The sequence below is a fragment of the Mauremys mutica genome, chromosome 1 (assembly GCF_020497125.1).
Source record: "Mauremys mutica isolate MM-2020 ecotype Southern chromosome 1, ASM2049712v1, whole genome shotgun sequence".
NCBI classification, from domain to species: Eukaryota; Metazoa; Chordata; order Testudines; family Geoemydidae; genus Mauremys; species Mauremys mutica.
Window position 1 is genome coordinate 8,417,881 of NC_059072.1, and position 16,775 is coordinate 8,434,655.

Sequence of the window (16,775 nt, forward strand, 5' to 3'; positions counted from 1 at the left end):
CAGTGGTAATCTCTTTGAGTCATAAATTCAAATCCAGCTGGGGCTGGAATTGGCCAAAAGTTATTAGCATGTGACACACATTTGGTGGCCTAAACAAAATGAGATGGTGGTGTCACCTATGTAGCTAATCAAGTATCTCTAGACATTTCCTTAACTGGCAGTCTCATGAAGAGAGTCAGGACGGAATGGACATAGAGACTGACCTCTAGACTCATTCCTACTTCTGTCCCCTTTTGGTCAAGTTTGAAGCACATTAGTGAGATGGTTTGAAGAAGCTGAGACTACTGTTATGATGGCGTGGGGAGCGGGGAGGGAGGGAGTGGTATGTTCCTATACTGGGGATAAAGAAAATAATTCAGCCTGATGGCATGCCATGCCAATATGTCCACATAAATCCTTATGAATTTGTCAACTCAATCCGTTTTCCCATCTATGTTTTACCGACTATGCATGTGAACTTGTTTTTTAAAACAAAACAAATCAATTGTAACATTTGCCTTAAACTAGCAATAGCATTTAGACCATGCTGTGGTCACATGATCTGTCTCAATGCAGAGCGTAAATGCTTCCAGAAGAGATAGCAGTATGTTGAGGGAGCAAGAATCAATGTAAAGAAACACTCAAGTGAATAGGAAGATTCTCCAGTGAGAGAGAATCTTGTCTAGTGGTTGAAACAGAAGACTGGGAACCGGACTCCTGGGTTCTATTTAAAGCTCTGCCACTGCTTACAATGTGACCTTGAACTTATTTCAACCACTTGGTGTCTTAGTTCTCCCATCTGCAAAAATGGATATCACCTGCCACACAGGGTGTAACTATCTGTAAAGCACTTTGATATTCTTGACGCATAGTGTCATTGTAAAATATTATTAGAATTTATTGATTAGAATCACAGGTGCTTCCTCAAAGGTTACGTTCACCCTCGAAACCAAGAAATTCAATTGATCAGCCACAATTGTAGCCTAATAGATTTTGATTACTGCTGCAAGTGGACCTTAAAGAAGACTAATTTGTTTACTCTAATAATAAAGAAATCCACTTTGAACCAATGTGTGCAACAATCACCACTGGTGGCCAGTTGAACGCCCCTCACTGTGATCATTCTTCTTACTAACATGCCGTAATTTGACAAGATAAAAACAATGTGTCATTGCTGTTGGTAATGTTTCCTCAGGAAAGTCACAAGTGATCCTGGCAGTGACTTAGCTTAGCGTGCGAGATAATCAGTCCAGGCAATGGGGTAATTATCTCAAGCAAGTCATTATCCGGCAAGCAGCTGTGCACTCAGATTTTTGAATGAGACTTTAACTAGATTTTCAGCAATCAGCCCTTTGTCGGAAACTTTTATGCCCTACCATACACGACAAATGATGCTGCTATGATACATGGTAGTAAATGCTTATGCATTAAAGGCCAATTCCATTCTGGTTTGCGCTGTATAGTCCAGGAGTTGCAAAGATCAAACAGCAAGAAAGACTTTTCACTGGGCATAAACCGTGAAACACGCATTTCCAAAGTCCCTGTTGGTAGTGGCCACCTTGCTGAAAAGATCTATCATTTCTGATGTTGACAGCATGGGAACAGGCTTTAAGAAGTTGTCAAGCTGTTTTCAGCCTGATTGAATACTGGTTTAAACAACTGCAGCATAAACTTTAATGCAGAATATTTGACAACAATTTCATTTTTTGTTCATGACTGTTCAGGCAGCATTAAAAGGGGAGTGATTAAAAAAGTCTTCCATTTGACGACAGAATAATGGCTTTAAAAGTACTTATGAGGTCTTATTCATAGTTAAGCGTTGATTTTTTTAATGGGCTACTACATTTTTAGCTTCATCATTGTAGAATTACATCACTAATTTGAGAGGGACATGATGGGTTAGGATGGCAGAGAATCTTTCCCCTACGATGGAGGTCTTTGCTTCAAACATGTCAAGGTGGACTATGCAAAGGGAGTGGATGGTTCTTAACCCAGTTCCTAGTGAATGTGTGTCTACATCATAAAACTACCTCCACGACTAGCCACTTTGCGTACATCTTCACAGCCACTAGACACCCCCGTCTGGCCTGCATCGGCCAATTAGGGCTCATGGGGCTTGGGCTGTTTCACTCCTGTGCAGACTTCTGGGCTCAAGCCAGAGTCCAAGCTTCGGGCCCCTCCCATCTCGCAGGGTCCTGTGTCTAGTTACTGTGTAGACATACCCTTTGTGGCAAGCCTCACTAAAGGTACTAAGGATTGAGAAATTATAGGAACTGAATGAGAAATCACAATCCAGTCCATCTCTTCAACCTCAAATGGACCTTAAGCAAATTCACATGGCTACAGAGGAGGCAGGCATATCTCACATATATCTATATATATCATCTTGCTAAGAATCCAAAACAAATTTGGAAGGTTAATAGCTTCAATGGCCTTGATCCAAAGCCTACACTCTGATATGATCAAATAGAATTATCAGCTCCTGCTAAGGTCATCTGCTTGGGCAGACTGATTTGGGTTTCTTATCCATTCTAATTCTCACAAGCAAGTCACTGATGTAAAAGAAAAAGAGAAAAAAGCAAGATATCCAAGGAATGCCCACAACAATAATCTGCGTTTTTTCCTATACAACTCTAATGGACTTGACTGGTTATGCTGTTTCAAGCCATCTAGTCTTGAATTAAAATCACTCAGCCTTATATTGCATCTTTTTATTTCAGTTTTAATACAGTTTTTCTGCCCTGGAAGCCAGAAGACCAAGCTTGAAATGTGATTTTCCACTACCTACTGAAAGTCAAGTCTCAAAGGATTTTACTGCCCACAACCTACCATGTCTATTTCCTCTTTCATTTGGAACTTGTGAAAGTGAAGAACTATTCGTACTGGAGACAGCCATGAGATGAGTAAGTATCATGCAAAACTTCCACCAGTGCAGACACACCTCACTCTTGAACTATACCACACTCTGGCCAATCCAGCTCTGCCAATGCTTTTCATGGATTCCAAGTTTCCAAGGCCAGAAGGGACCATTGTGATCATCTAGTCTGACCTGCATAATACAAGCTATAGAACTTCCCCAGAATCATTCCTAGAGCAGATCTTTGGGAACAAAATCCAATCTTGATTTTAAAATTGTCTCTGTTGGAGAATCCATCCCAACACTTGGTAAATTGTTCCAATGGTTCATTACTCAATGTTAAAAATGTACTTATTTCCAGTCTGAATTTGTCTAACACCAACTTTCAGCCACTGGATCATATGATACCTTTCTCTCCTAGATTGAAGAGCCCGTTACTAAACATATGATCCCCATGTAGGTACTTACAGACTATAATAAAGTCACCTCTTAGTCTTCTCTGTGTTGAGCTGAATCTATTCAGCTCCTTGAGTTGCATGCATCCAACGAAGTGGGTATTCACCCACGAAAGCTCATGCTCCAAAACATCTGTTAGTCTATAAGGTGCCACAGGACTCTGCTGCTTTTACAGATCCAGACTAACACGGCTACCCCTCTGATACTTAGCTCCTTGAGTGTATCACTATCAGGCAGGTTTTCTAATCTTTTAATCATTCTCATGGCTCTTCTTAGAGCCCTCTCCAATTTATTAACATCCTTCTTGAATTGTGCACACCTGCACTGGATACAGTGTTCCAGCAGTGGTTGCACCCGTGCCAAATACAGAGGGAAATCTCCTACTCGAGATTCCCTGTTTATACATCCAAGGATCACATTAGCCCTTTTGGCCACAGCATTGCGGTAGGAGCTCATGTTTAAATGATTATCCACCATGACTCCCAAATCTTTTTCCACGTCGCTGCTTCCCTGGATAGATTCTCATATCCTGCAAGTCTGGTCGATGTTCTTTGTTCTTCTATGTATATATTAAGTATCAGGGAGTAGCCATGTTAGTCTGTATCCACAAAAACAATGAGGAGTCCGGTAGCACTTTAAAGACTAACAGATTTGTTTGGGCATAAGCTTTCATAGGTAAAAACCCACTTCTTCAGATGCATGGAGTGAAAATTACAGATACAGGTATAAATATACTGGCACATGAAGAGGAGGGAGTTACCTTACAAGTAGAGAACCAGTGTTGACAAGGCCAATTTAGTCAGGGTAGATGTGGTCCACTCCCAATAATTGATGAGGAGGTGTCAATACCAAGAGAGGGAAGATTGCTTTTGTAGTGAGCCAGCCACTCCCAGTCCTTATTCAAGCCCAAATTAATGGTGTTAAGTTTGCGAATGAATGGGATACATTTACATTTAGCTGCATTAAGGCCCATATTGTTTGCCTGTGCCCAGCTTCCCAAGTGACCCAGATCGCTCTGCATCAGCTTTCTAGTTCTGATCTATAAAAACCCCTACTAGTCTAATGGAAGGTTCTTCACACAACTCTGTTTATGTTTCATGATCCTGCCTTGCAGCTTGCCTGCTACTGCAGTCCTGCTATTACACCTCAGTTCTGATCTGTAACATTTCTGCTATTCCAAAGCTAGGATGAGTTATCTGCAGCTCATGTAAGGATCTGGACTCAGAAGTCCAGAGGTAAAAAGCTACTCCACAGGTGCCCCCACTCCCCGTCATTTTCCATATGCTCATTTAACAATCACGGCTGCTCTTCGGCTGGAACAATGCTATTTTGTGACATCATATATGAGGGACATATTATTGACAATGTATTAGGTCCCCTGGTCTTGCAAATGGAGGCTGGCAGGTGACTGTAAAAGATTCACATTGCAGGGAGGAGAAATCCATGTTAAAAACCTAGTAGTTTGAAGGTGTTGTGCTGCCCCAAAATATTTTACTGTGAGGAGAAGAGTCTCCAAAGCAGCTAAGGCAATATTTCTGAACCTTTTTCAACCAGGGACCGGCTTGCTGCCTTCCTAAATTGTGTCAGGGAGGTCTCAGGGACCCTGCAGCCTGCTGCCCTTCTAAACCGTGTCAAGGAAATCTTGTGGACTGGCAAGGAGGCTGCCGTGGACTAGCGCCGGTTCACAGACTGGTGGCTGAGAAACACTGATCTAAGGGACTTGCACTCATAAATCCTTCTAGGCACTTTCGAAAATCTTTCCTCTGACTCTAGCTTTCATTTATCAGAGGGGTAGCCGTGTTAGTCTGGATCTGTAAAAGCAGCAAAGAGTCTTGTGGCACCTTATAGACTAACAGACGTTTTGGAGCATGAGCTTTCGTGGGTGAATACCCACTTCGTCGGATGCATGCCTTTCATTTGTTTGTGATAGTTTAAATATATTCTAAACTTGCTGGAGAAACAGCAACTCAAATCCATTGTACTTGGATCAATTGACTGGTGATTTTTGTCTTGAAGATCATTAGTATGAACAACAAAACATGAACTACAGACTGCTACAGACTGTTTTCACAATTAATCTTTTCTAAACCAAAATGCAAGTTGCAAATACATGACAGTGATACCTATTCTGCAGGCACTTGGACAGCACTTTTGATCTTCATAAAACATTTCAATTGTTAATCAATCCTCAAAATACCACTGTCATGTGCAGGGGTGCTGGAACAATTGTACAGTGGGGATGCTGAGAGCCATCGAACCAAACTGTATACCTTGTATATAATGGAAACCACTTCAAGCCAGGGAGTGCGGCAACGTCCGCCGCACCCGTAGTTCCAGCACCTATGGTCATGTGGACTAGTAATAATGTATCCATTTTATAGATGGGATAAGGGAGGCAGATAGGTTAAATTACTTGAAAAAAAGCCATGAGAAGAGTCAATATCAGAGTCAGGGTTAGAACTCAGTTCTGACCTCCCAGTCCTGTGCACTAGTCACCACACCAGTCCTCTCAGTGGGCCTCCATAATATTTCGTTATCACCCAAGTAAGGAGAAGAAATAGGTTTATTACAATCCCTACTAGTCCTCATGAGTCTGATAAAGAACTGTTCCAATGAAGCATGTCCCATTTAAATATTGTAACCTTTAAGCCAAATTTCTTAATAACAAAATACTGTTTAGTCAGCTTGAAATGTTCTAAGATTTGCAAGCATCCCCAGTTTCCAAATGTCAGACATAAGATAATACTGTATTTAAAAAAAAAAACCCTTATAGCAAACGTTTTAAGAAAGCTGGTAACAATACTTCATGATGGATTTACTGTTGTTTATTGGATCTGGACTCCCTGTGAAAGTGCCACGCTAAGGCCCAGGAAGAAGAATAAGCCCTACCACCAGATTAGTGCACTATAATGGGTGAGATGCAGAGATGCCATTAACTGCAGGGTTGGCCGTGTGATTTACCCTTCTGCACAGGCAAAACATACGTGTAACTTGCTGGGTGGGTGTTGGGGACAGTAGGAAAAATGCAAGGGGAGCAACACAGGAGTGAAAGCTGGTTTCAGAACGAAGGGGAGGTAAGGAATTCATTCAAATCAGAGCCAGGTGCGACAAGTACTAGTCCCTGAGAAAAAGAGCTAAGGACGAGGGAGAGACTGTTCCGTGTTTGTCGGCCTCCTCCCTCCACACACCAATGCAAAAGTTAGGGAGTACAAAACAGTAAATGGGTAAAAGCCACCAAATTAAGGGGACCCATATCGCAACGCATGTAAAACATCTCTCTAAAAAAATTGCGCACTGCTTCTGCTGCCAATATAGCCACAGGCATGTGACAACAGAAAAACGCTGGCAAGTCGCTCAGCTTGCGTACCTGCAGAAGAGGCCGTTGCACTCCTAGCATCTTCATGGTGTCCGCATTGGCCAATATCTTCAGGGGGTCGGATGCCTTGGTGACACCTTCTATCTCTTTGTTGATCTCTGCTAGGACTTGATTAAGGAAGATGTTCTTAATGTATATGGTGAGGAACTCCCGGAGCGGACATTGTTTGGTTGGGCCAAGGCCCAAGGCATGCTCAATCTCCTGAATAAATCTAAAATATAAAAAGGGAAATCACACTTAGCCACACAATACAATTACCAGGACCTACATGCCCCATGCACACAGCTAGTGGGAGAACACAAGGTCAATCATGGGAGCTGGCGGGGAAGCGTTGTAAGATTCAGAGGCAATGGAGTTCTAACAGCGTGCACTGGACACAGGCAGGACTCCTGAGTTTATCCCCAGCTATGCCCTTGACTGTACCCAATTTGAGATTCCTTAAAGAGTCCTGATCTTCAGAAAGGGCTGAGAATCCACTTAAAATGGAGGCACCCAAAATCATTAGTCACTTTTGAAAATTCTGACCTGCATGTGAACTTGGGCAAATCATTTTACCTACCCATGACTCAGTTTCCCTTTCTGTAAAATGATGTTCCACTTTATTTCGAACAACAACAACCCATCACTCTTAAAGGGCTGTTTTCATCAGCAGATCTCAAAGCACTTTACAAAGGAGTTTAGTATCATTATCCCCATTTTTACAGACAGGGTAAGCGAGACACCGAGAGGTGACATGACATGCCCAAAGTCACCCAGCCAGACTGAGAACCAGGTATAGAACCATCTCCTGCATTCCAGTCCAGTGCTCTATCCACTTGGCCACAGTGTGTCTCCTCATGCACTGACTGATCCCTGGAAGACAAATGCTGTATATGTGCTATGTATTATTTTATTATTCCAGAAGAAGTGAGTGGATCACATTCACTTATATGCATGCAGAAGCATACTGCCTTTTTCCAAATATCGCCCCCCACTTAATGTCCCACCCTCCTCAAAAATTTCAGCATCTTCTCCATCAACACATCTGTATTTCACTGACATAATTTGCTTGGCCAGGACAGCTGCTTTTTTCAGGAACTACCTCCTCTCACATCAATAAAGTGACACCCTCAAGGCAAAGATGGTTTCTTTGGTTTACATCCAAAATGACCAAAGTGAGTCATTTTTTCCCCTTTATTTCTTGAAGTGATGAGGACGATAAGATAAGTCACAATTAATTGATTTATCAATCTATAGTACTTGTATGGCTCCCATTATGGCAGTATTTGAGCACCTTGCAAACTTTAATGTATTTACACTCACCACCACACCCTGGTGATAGAGGGCAGTGCTACTAACTCTGGTTTTTGTTTGTTTGGTTTTTTTGGGGGTGGGGGGCGGGAATTGAGGCATGGAGAGACTAAATGACAGGCCAAAGGAAGCCTGTGGTGAAGCCGGTATTTGAACCTAAGTCTCCCAAGTCAGTCTCTTAACCACTGGGACATCCCTCCTCTCCATGGGAAGGATTTTTTGAACGGAGGCATTTCTGACATTTCCGGCATTTATCAGCGATGTCTTAGCAGTTACTATGCCCCCCCGAACAGATCAATATGATTTTCTTAATTGTCGATATTTTCTACTTCCACACGTAGTTCTCTAGATGAGGTAACTTCTCTTAGCAGGATTGATAGAGTGTCCCCTGTCAATTTCAGCAGCATGATTTCTTTCAGATATAAACCATTTGTTCCCTAATGCTTACACTCTGCTGACTTCATCAGTCTAAAATGACACATATGGGGTGAGGCAGCATTCGCATGGGGACCCATTCAGTCCAATAACTTCGAAAATTCACTCAACTGTCAGAGCTGCAGTGGGACTTCCCCCCGCAAAAAGCACATGGAGAGAAACACAAAGGAAGGCAGTTTACTCCCTTGTTTGCACAGATCGATAAAGCGAATAAAGTTATCCACCAGGGAAACTGCAGAGTCATGAAGCAGGAGAGAGGCAGAAGAGGCCTATCTCTGAAATAACACACCCAATGTCACCAACTTCTGTGGCCTGACATTTCCTGATGTCTTCAAGGGGATGCTTGTCATGATTAAGCTGTGACTTACTGTGCTTTTATATTTGTTCCCATATCTATTTGCAATGTTCATATCACTCTTTATATGGATACCCTTCCTTATACAGGGCTTCTTACAGAGCATTCCTGATCTGGAACGTAATTTTAGAAATAAGAATTAACCTTCCCAATGCCCCTGGTAGTATCCTTGTTTTACAGATAAGGAAAGCAAGGCAGAGTGCCTAGTTCCACAAATGCATACGCACACGCTAAGCTTTAAGCTGATGAATACTACCACTGAGGTCAAAGGGACTACTCACATGTTCACAGTTTGAGCATGTGCATAACTGTCCATAGGATTGGGGTGTAAACGACTTGCTGAAGGCCACAGGAAGAGTTGGTATCAGAAGACCCAGGATTAGATACAGAATTCTTAGCTCCCAGCCCCATGCATTCATTTCTATCCCAAAACTCTCCTAAGGCTCCCACTTCAAACACCATAGACCTTGTCTACATCAGGAAACTACACCAGGTTAGGTAACCAGGTTTTCTAATATTATGTAATTTCTTGGCACAGACAGGGCGACAGTGGCTCATTATCATTCAGTAAGGACCAGAAGCGTGTCCGCAGTGCTTTAAGGGATTTGTATTTTACTTGACGTGAACCATAAAGTAATCACAGTGCATGTGAATGCTGATAGGCAGAGATGATTTAGGGAGTGTGACACTTAAGACTGCTCAGTAAAGCTTCCAAGAACAATGGTCTAAAGCTAAGGAAAGAAAATTCAAGCTAAATATTAGGGAAAAGTTATTAAGAGCGAAAGCAAATACGCAGTGGAATGGATGACCGAGGGATATGGTCGAGGAACCATCGCTGCAAATATTCAAGAACAGTAGGATTAAATGATCATGGTAATGACGGTGAAACACTGAAATTTTCACTGGTTCAAAAGACTCCATTAAAGTAAGTGGGGATTTTGCATGAGAAAAGATTGAGTAAAAACCTAATAAGGATGTCATCTCAAAGAGAACAGCTAAGCCGTGTGGGTGGATGCTATAAGTGATTTTCCCCTGCCCTCACTATTTATGATCTCACTAAAAAACTGATCTTATGGAAAATATATTACACACAAACCGCCCTATATTAAAAGAACACTATTAAGGTTGCAGAGTCGGCACTCAAAGGGAGGAAATGCCAGTATTAGGGTTATTTTTACAACACTAGTTCGTCCCCCTTGCAAGTATGCATTATGATACAGTCTTCAATTACATGATCACATACAATTTTTTTCCACAGGTTTCCTCCCACCTTCAGTGAACGGGATGGACCTGCTCTGGGAATGAATCAAGACTGTGTACTCAACAGCAGGGTTGAAACCTTGAGATCCATCACACCAAGCTCTGCCACTTGAGTTAATGGAATAAGACAGCATTATTTGGTTGTCATCCTCTATGTGGATCAGCACTAGCGAGGGATGGGGCACTTTTCCAGTGCATTTCACACATAGTTGCTAACAGCAGAAGAATGATGAGACTCAGGATCCTTGGGTTCCCTTCCAGGCTCTAGAGGGGTATGTGATCTAATGGGTACAGACTCGTCTGCCCACTCCCTCCAATTGTGACCTCTTCTACCCCATTCCCACCAATCTATCTTTGTGTCCCAGTCTTCTCACTTTCACACCATGGCTAGTCCCAACCCCATTCTCCTCACCTAATCAGCCCCGGATCTCAGACTCCTTGCCCAACAAATCCTCCGTTTCATTCTTCTGGACTCCCTGACCCAGTCTCCATCCATACCCAGTCCCAATCTCCTTGCCCACCTACTCCCTGTTCCTGCCAGCTCCCCAGCAGCTTATCCTCCATCTCCATGCCCAGCCAATCCCTGTTCCTCCTCACCCATGTCCTTAATTGATCTGTCTATCCCACAGCAAGAGGATGGCCAGGTGACCAGTTTTCAACAGGAAAGTCTGGCCGAAAAGGGCACCTGACCAGACATCCAAAGTCTGGTTACTGCGGGCGGGGAGGTGCCAGGTTATCACCCACACCTGCCCCTACTCAGCCAGGGCTGCCTCCTACCTGCATTGGGCAGCTGCAGCTCCCAGCCCTGGCTCCGCAGGTGAGTCCCTCCTGACTTGGGTAGAGGGGAGGGGGGAGAGTGGAAATGCAACGAGCGATGGGGGAAGAAGGGAAGAAGAGCGATGGGGGCGGGGCCTTGGGGGAAGAGGCGAGGCGGGGTTGGCAACCCTAACCAGCAACCTGGCCACCAGTCACCTGTTCGCCCACACTCCCTGTCCCCCCGTCCCATTCTTCCTTCTGACCCTTCTCCATTTGACTTAGGCGGCTTCTTCCCCCATAGACCTGGCCCAGCAGGGGCAGACCCCATTGAGAGCTCAGTTCAGATGGCTGGACCTGAACCGCTTGAAGCAGCCCAGAGCTGCAATTTCAGGGAAAGTCCTACTCAGCTCCCAGCCTGACCCATAATATTTTATAGACAGGCACGTATATAGACTATTATTTCTTTCAATTTATGACAAATACCTATCTGAAGCCTAGGCACTTTCTGATCTTTACAACAGACATGAAACATTTGACTGAGTGACCATCATCATTAAATAAATATCTCCACAAGAATACCTTCCAAAAATACTCCTCACTCAGCTCACCCCCTCAGTCATCCCACCCACAGAATAGGATTAAAAAAAAAAGTCATTTTGAGTGAAAAACTCACCAATATAAAATGGTTTAAAAATTAAATAATTGAAAACTTTTGACTCTGGATTAAAACCCTCAAATGAGGCACAGCTGAGTGTGTGCTGCACACACATGTGCCAATGGGCCTCTGGAATCAGATGCCTTTCCATAAATCCAAATAAAAAAAAAACCCATACGAAATCATCACGATGGTGAAAATGGCTCAATGATCATTTCAACTGCTACTATTTTCGTTTTATTCTCCAAAGAGTGAGATTTTAGATACACCTTGCTGCCAAACAGGACCATAAAGAAGGGATGAAGCCTCAGAGGAAGAGCTTTGATTCAAATGGTCTGCTTAGATTGTTTTACTAGAAAAAGAACCCTTCAGATGCAATTTTCAAGGGATCCAAGAAACAGTATCACGAGCCTCATTTAAAACCATCTCTCACTGGCACATGAAAATTGAAGAAAAACCCATAAAGGTTAACGCACTGTGGGGTGCATTCTCTCGATGGGTGAGAATAAGTCATATGGCGCATCAAGAAAATTCCCCTACCACTTGGTAATTACACTTATTTAACATAACTGCATTCTTCCTTCTGTAAAATGCTCCAAAGCTTTCTCCATATAAAAATGCAAACCAAGCACATCATCAGATCCTGGACCATGGTCACTGCATATACTCCAGGGTAATTGTCCAAAATCCTAATGAAGCTAAGCAGGATTCAACTGATCAGATATATATTTCTGTGAAATGTCTGCATGGGATGGAGATTCTGAAAAGATGAGGAAAAAATGGAAATCTGCATCTCATATCCAATTCACAACCTGCGCTCGCAGAGTGATATACAAATTTAACTTGTTTTCTCTCTCTATGAAAGCATTTGAGGTGATTTGTGACTACAATTAACTGTTCCCTGTAGACAGAAAAGCACTTTAGGTAAAATGAAGTGCCTTTTTGCAAATGACAGTCGTTTGGATTTTTTAAAAAAGCACATCATTTCAGAATATTTAAGTCATTCTAACTCCCAACTTTGATGGCTGCCTTACCTATGCTGTATATGTTTAAAAAAAAGATTGATTCAGAAACGTATATCATCATTCGTCCCACGTTTAGGTGTTTATTCCTTTTGTTATTAAACCGCTAATAAAAAGAAATGTCATTAAAAATACAGAAAATGCCTCATTGAATTCCAGTAACACCAGGAACTTCAGTTAAGCCTACCCTGATTTAACTAATGAAGCTATTACCCGAAAGTGCCCCCAAAATAAACTGGGTTGGATTTTCAAAAGCACCTAAATCATTTAGGACCACAAGTCCCACTGAAATTCAACGGGATTTGTACTCGTAAGTTACTTAGGTGCTTTTGAAAAACCTGCCTATTATATACTAGTTAATCCGCACTCACAACAAAACTACTCCAGAATCATTTCATGTTTATTTCACGGTAGACTATTTTGTATTATTATAATAAATAATAATAATGTAATTCCCATGATGTGGTAGGTGCTTTTCATACATCCAAGAAGGGACAGCATCAGCTAGGAGAAGATCACAATCTAAGGGTAGACAAATAGACAGAACAATGGGCAGGACACACACAAATCAGCTCAATTCACTGTATGCAGCACAGCAGAAGAGGGGTGTTTGAAAAGCTTTTCATTGTGAATGGCTTTTCCAAAATCATTTTTCAGCCTTTAAGGTAATTTTAGATTGATTAGCAGGAGGAATTAATAAACTGTGAAGTCTATGAGACTGTGAAATAGGCACCCCCAGGAAGTGATGGAAGCTTCATACTATTCAGAAAGAGACTGTACAATGCATTGGAAAACATTCCCTAGGGACCAATCTTACAACAGCATAGTGGATGGACTAGATGAGCTGGTAGAATTTTTGCATCCCTAATTTTCTGTATTTTCATTTCTACTTCACAGGTCGACACTTAAACTACTTCCCTGTCGTCCTGTGTACATATTTATCTAATAACAAAATAAGGAGTTGTTCTGAAGTTTAATCCTAAAAACAGAAATAAGAGATGATTAAAACAAACTGGGTAATGCAGTCAATCCCCTTGCTGGTGCAGAACTGTTCCCTTTGTTACACTGTTGAATACTTTGTCTTGTCTACATTTTAATATCCCAAGTGGTGGATGTTTTCATCACTTCCCTTGATAAAATATTCCAAAGCTTGATAGATCTCACTGTTGGGAAGTTTTTTGTGATATTAAACCCAAATTTCCTTCTCTTCATTTCATCCCGTTATGTCCATGTGTCACCTTACATAATTTTTTCTTCCTCCTTGGTGATCACACCCTTCAGATACTTAATAAATCCTAGAACCCACACAGAGAACATCCTGCCAGACACCCTCTCTCCTTTATAACTAGGGGGATTCACATCAAATGTCCCTACTGACTGCAGCTATGAGAGTTTGGCATGGGGAGAGAAGTGATTAAACAACCTCCCATGAAACTGGTACTACGGAGCTGCTTATAACATACTCTGCTTACAATGAAATCATTGGCTTGCTTTTTTCCATCCCCCTAACTAGCTATTTCATGTACCAAGTTGGTTGACAAAACGATTTCATTGGAATAGATCCCAATTCTCAACAAAATCCTCATTCCATTTCATCCTCTCACTCCTTTCTTTGCTCTTGAAGCGAAATCCTATTGAGACTTTTGAAGTGTCAAGAGATTCTGATCATTACATATGTACGTAGTACAATAAATATAAAACACCCACCATTGTGGGTACACCAGAGATCATTTGCCTTTGAAAACCCATCAGTTGAGTAGATACTAAAATGATGGAATGCACAGTATTTCCACAGAAAAACTAGACCATTGGGAATTATTTTGGTCACAGTATTATCAGTTACCATTGAATTGATATATCTCTGAGGAAGGTGCTAATGATCAATACCTTAACCATATGAAAGATAAACCAGCTGTCTACACGAAAAGACTGTTTGAAGGGAATAGTATGCAGGAAACGGAAGCCCAAGCTCCCACCAAGGTGACAGAGCACAAGCTAACGGAAGGTGTAGGCACAACTCCTTATTGAGATCCGTCCATGGTGGCTGTATTTAAAAGCTCGCCAGCTTCCTCGCAGATAAATACTTAAGTTGATGTCAGTATCTGAAGGATTCCCGGTGCCCAGGCAATGTGGCAAAATGTTGAGGTAACAGCAAAGAAAACTGGCAAGTTTTAAGGGGAGACCACTAAACCTTAGGCATCTGTCATCGAAGTAACTAGGTGTCAATTTAATGTAAATTAGCTCATCTGTGGTCTAAAGTAGTAGAGAGTGCAGAGACCTGTCTTCAATCCTGGTTGAGGTCACCAGCTTCTGCCCATATCACAAAAGCACTGCACATTTTGGCTGGGTGGCTAATCTCTGCTCAGTGCTGGGAAAATAGAGTTTGCCAGTCAAGACTGCAACATACCTGATAGAGAAGTGTGGGAGAGGCTTATATACAGCACTTGCCCCTGTAATACATTGCGGTACCAGTTGGAACTGAAACTTATGTTCAATGAAACATGATGGGGCTGAATTCTGTAGGCTATTTTAGGCAATAGATTACCACAATGGTCCCTTCCCGCCTGAAAATCTATCAAATCAGAAGTCCCTACTCAGGAAAAACTGTCTCTGACTTCAACAAGCTTTTTGGATGAGTAAAGACTTCAAGATTTGTCCCTATAGCAGGATAAGGGAAGAAGGATGATGGTCTTGTGACTAAGGCAGTAGGATCCAGGCGGTTTGGGTTCCATTGCTTGTTCTTTCACAGACTCCCTGTGTGACTCTTGGGCAAGTTGTTTCACTCTCTGCCTCTGTTTACCATCTGTAAAACGGGGGTAATAAGACTTCCTATCTGCACAGGGGTACTGTGAGGATAAATTTGTTAAGGGTTGTGAGGTACTCAGATATTATTGTTGATGGAGACCATGTGAGTACACAGAATAAAAGGTATATTTTACAAGTAAATTGTGCTGAAGCAGCTACTGTTTAGTAACTAGCTAATTCTTGCAGATCACAAGTTTCTAGATCAGCTGAAGTACCACTATGATAGAATGCTGTTTCTTACATTGAATCAAAGTGGGGAGTGTTGTTAATGGTTAGAGCATAGGATGATTAGCCAGGGCTCCTTGGACCTAGGAACTCTGGATGTAAAAAGAATGAGCATTTACTGCCTAAGCTAAAGACCTCATGTTCCATAGTTCAAAGGCTGTCGCAGATTCATAAATGTCTATATGTGGACTAGCCACTAGAGGGGTACAGAGAGTCACACTATGTAAGCATGAGTTATACTCTCAAAACCACAGTATATCTGTAAAACGCAACAGTAAACAGGTTGAGCTGGCTCCTCCCAGTTATTTCTACAGAGCCACAGGCATGAGTTTCACTTTACTGACACAAAAAAAGGTCTCCGCTCCTAGGAGCTTACAATATAAGGACCTCACACCGACTCCCACTGAAGTCAATGAGAGTCTTTCCCATTGAGCCCTGAATTAAACATTGTAAATACATAGGAGAGGGGAAATGATGTGGAACAGGCATCTATTATTACCCTCCTCATTACTTGGCTAGCTCATTTTAACAGTAGTTCTGCATTACAACAAAGTCCATTTCCAGTGTTAATCCAGAGGGCCTAATTCTCATCTCTATGCAATCAAGCCAGTCCCATTAACTTTAATAGGAAGTAGGCATGTGCATCCAGGAGAGGAAAGACCCCACTAAAAAGCAGGGCTCTGCTATTGTAGACGTTAGTTTTTGGTCCACCTGGTCTGGATCTCAGCAGTCTCCTAACACAGGAAATCTTCATTAACAAGCTTAGGCATAAGTGAAAATATCTTTCTGCTCTGATTCAGCTGAGCAGTAGTTTAGATGCATTGCTCCAAAGCCTCTCTCCGTCTCCTTTTATTTTAATCATGTTGGAGGTGGATCTCATTACAGAAGTAATGATTTCCACAACAAAGCCTGCACAGTGTAATTAACGTATTGCAAACATTAGCAAGATCCAGCCTGATAAAAAGTTTTTGGAAAGGTTATTTGACTACCGCTCAGATCACACATTATCTATCCTCTAATACCTTGTGAGGGCACGAGCACGCTTTGGGAAGCTGCTGCATATCTCTGAGTTGTTTGGCAGCTGCCAGAACTTAACTGATATTCAGAGGTGATTCTTCCTAAGGTGGTAAATTGAAGCAGTTTTCCGACCCTCCATAAGGAAGTCAGCTTTGTTTCAATAGCAGCAAGACAGAAGAACCGAAAACCATTATTGTGTAAGGAAAGCTGTGAAAAGGATATAAATGTCACAAAGCATTGGGAAATATATCATGGAGAACATTGGCAGAAGAATGGATTTAAATGAC

General features: G+C 42.1%; 1 protein-coding gene across 1 annotated transcript in view; it reads right to left on the bottom strand.

Annotated features, from left to right (window-relative positions):
- The window catches only part of EXOC4 (exocyst complex component 4), a 585,632-nt gene that overhangs the window by 149,555 nt on the left and 419,302 nt on the right, over nucleotides 1-16,775 (bottom strand). The window contains exon 11 of the mRNA XM_044982948.1: nucleotides 6,660-6,879. Coding sequence (XP_044838883.1) covers nucleotides 6,660-6,879 — 220 coding nt within the window. The remainder of the gene's footprint in view (nucleotides 1-6,659; nucleotides 6,880-16,775) is intronic.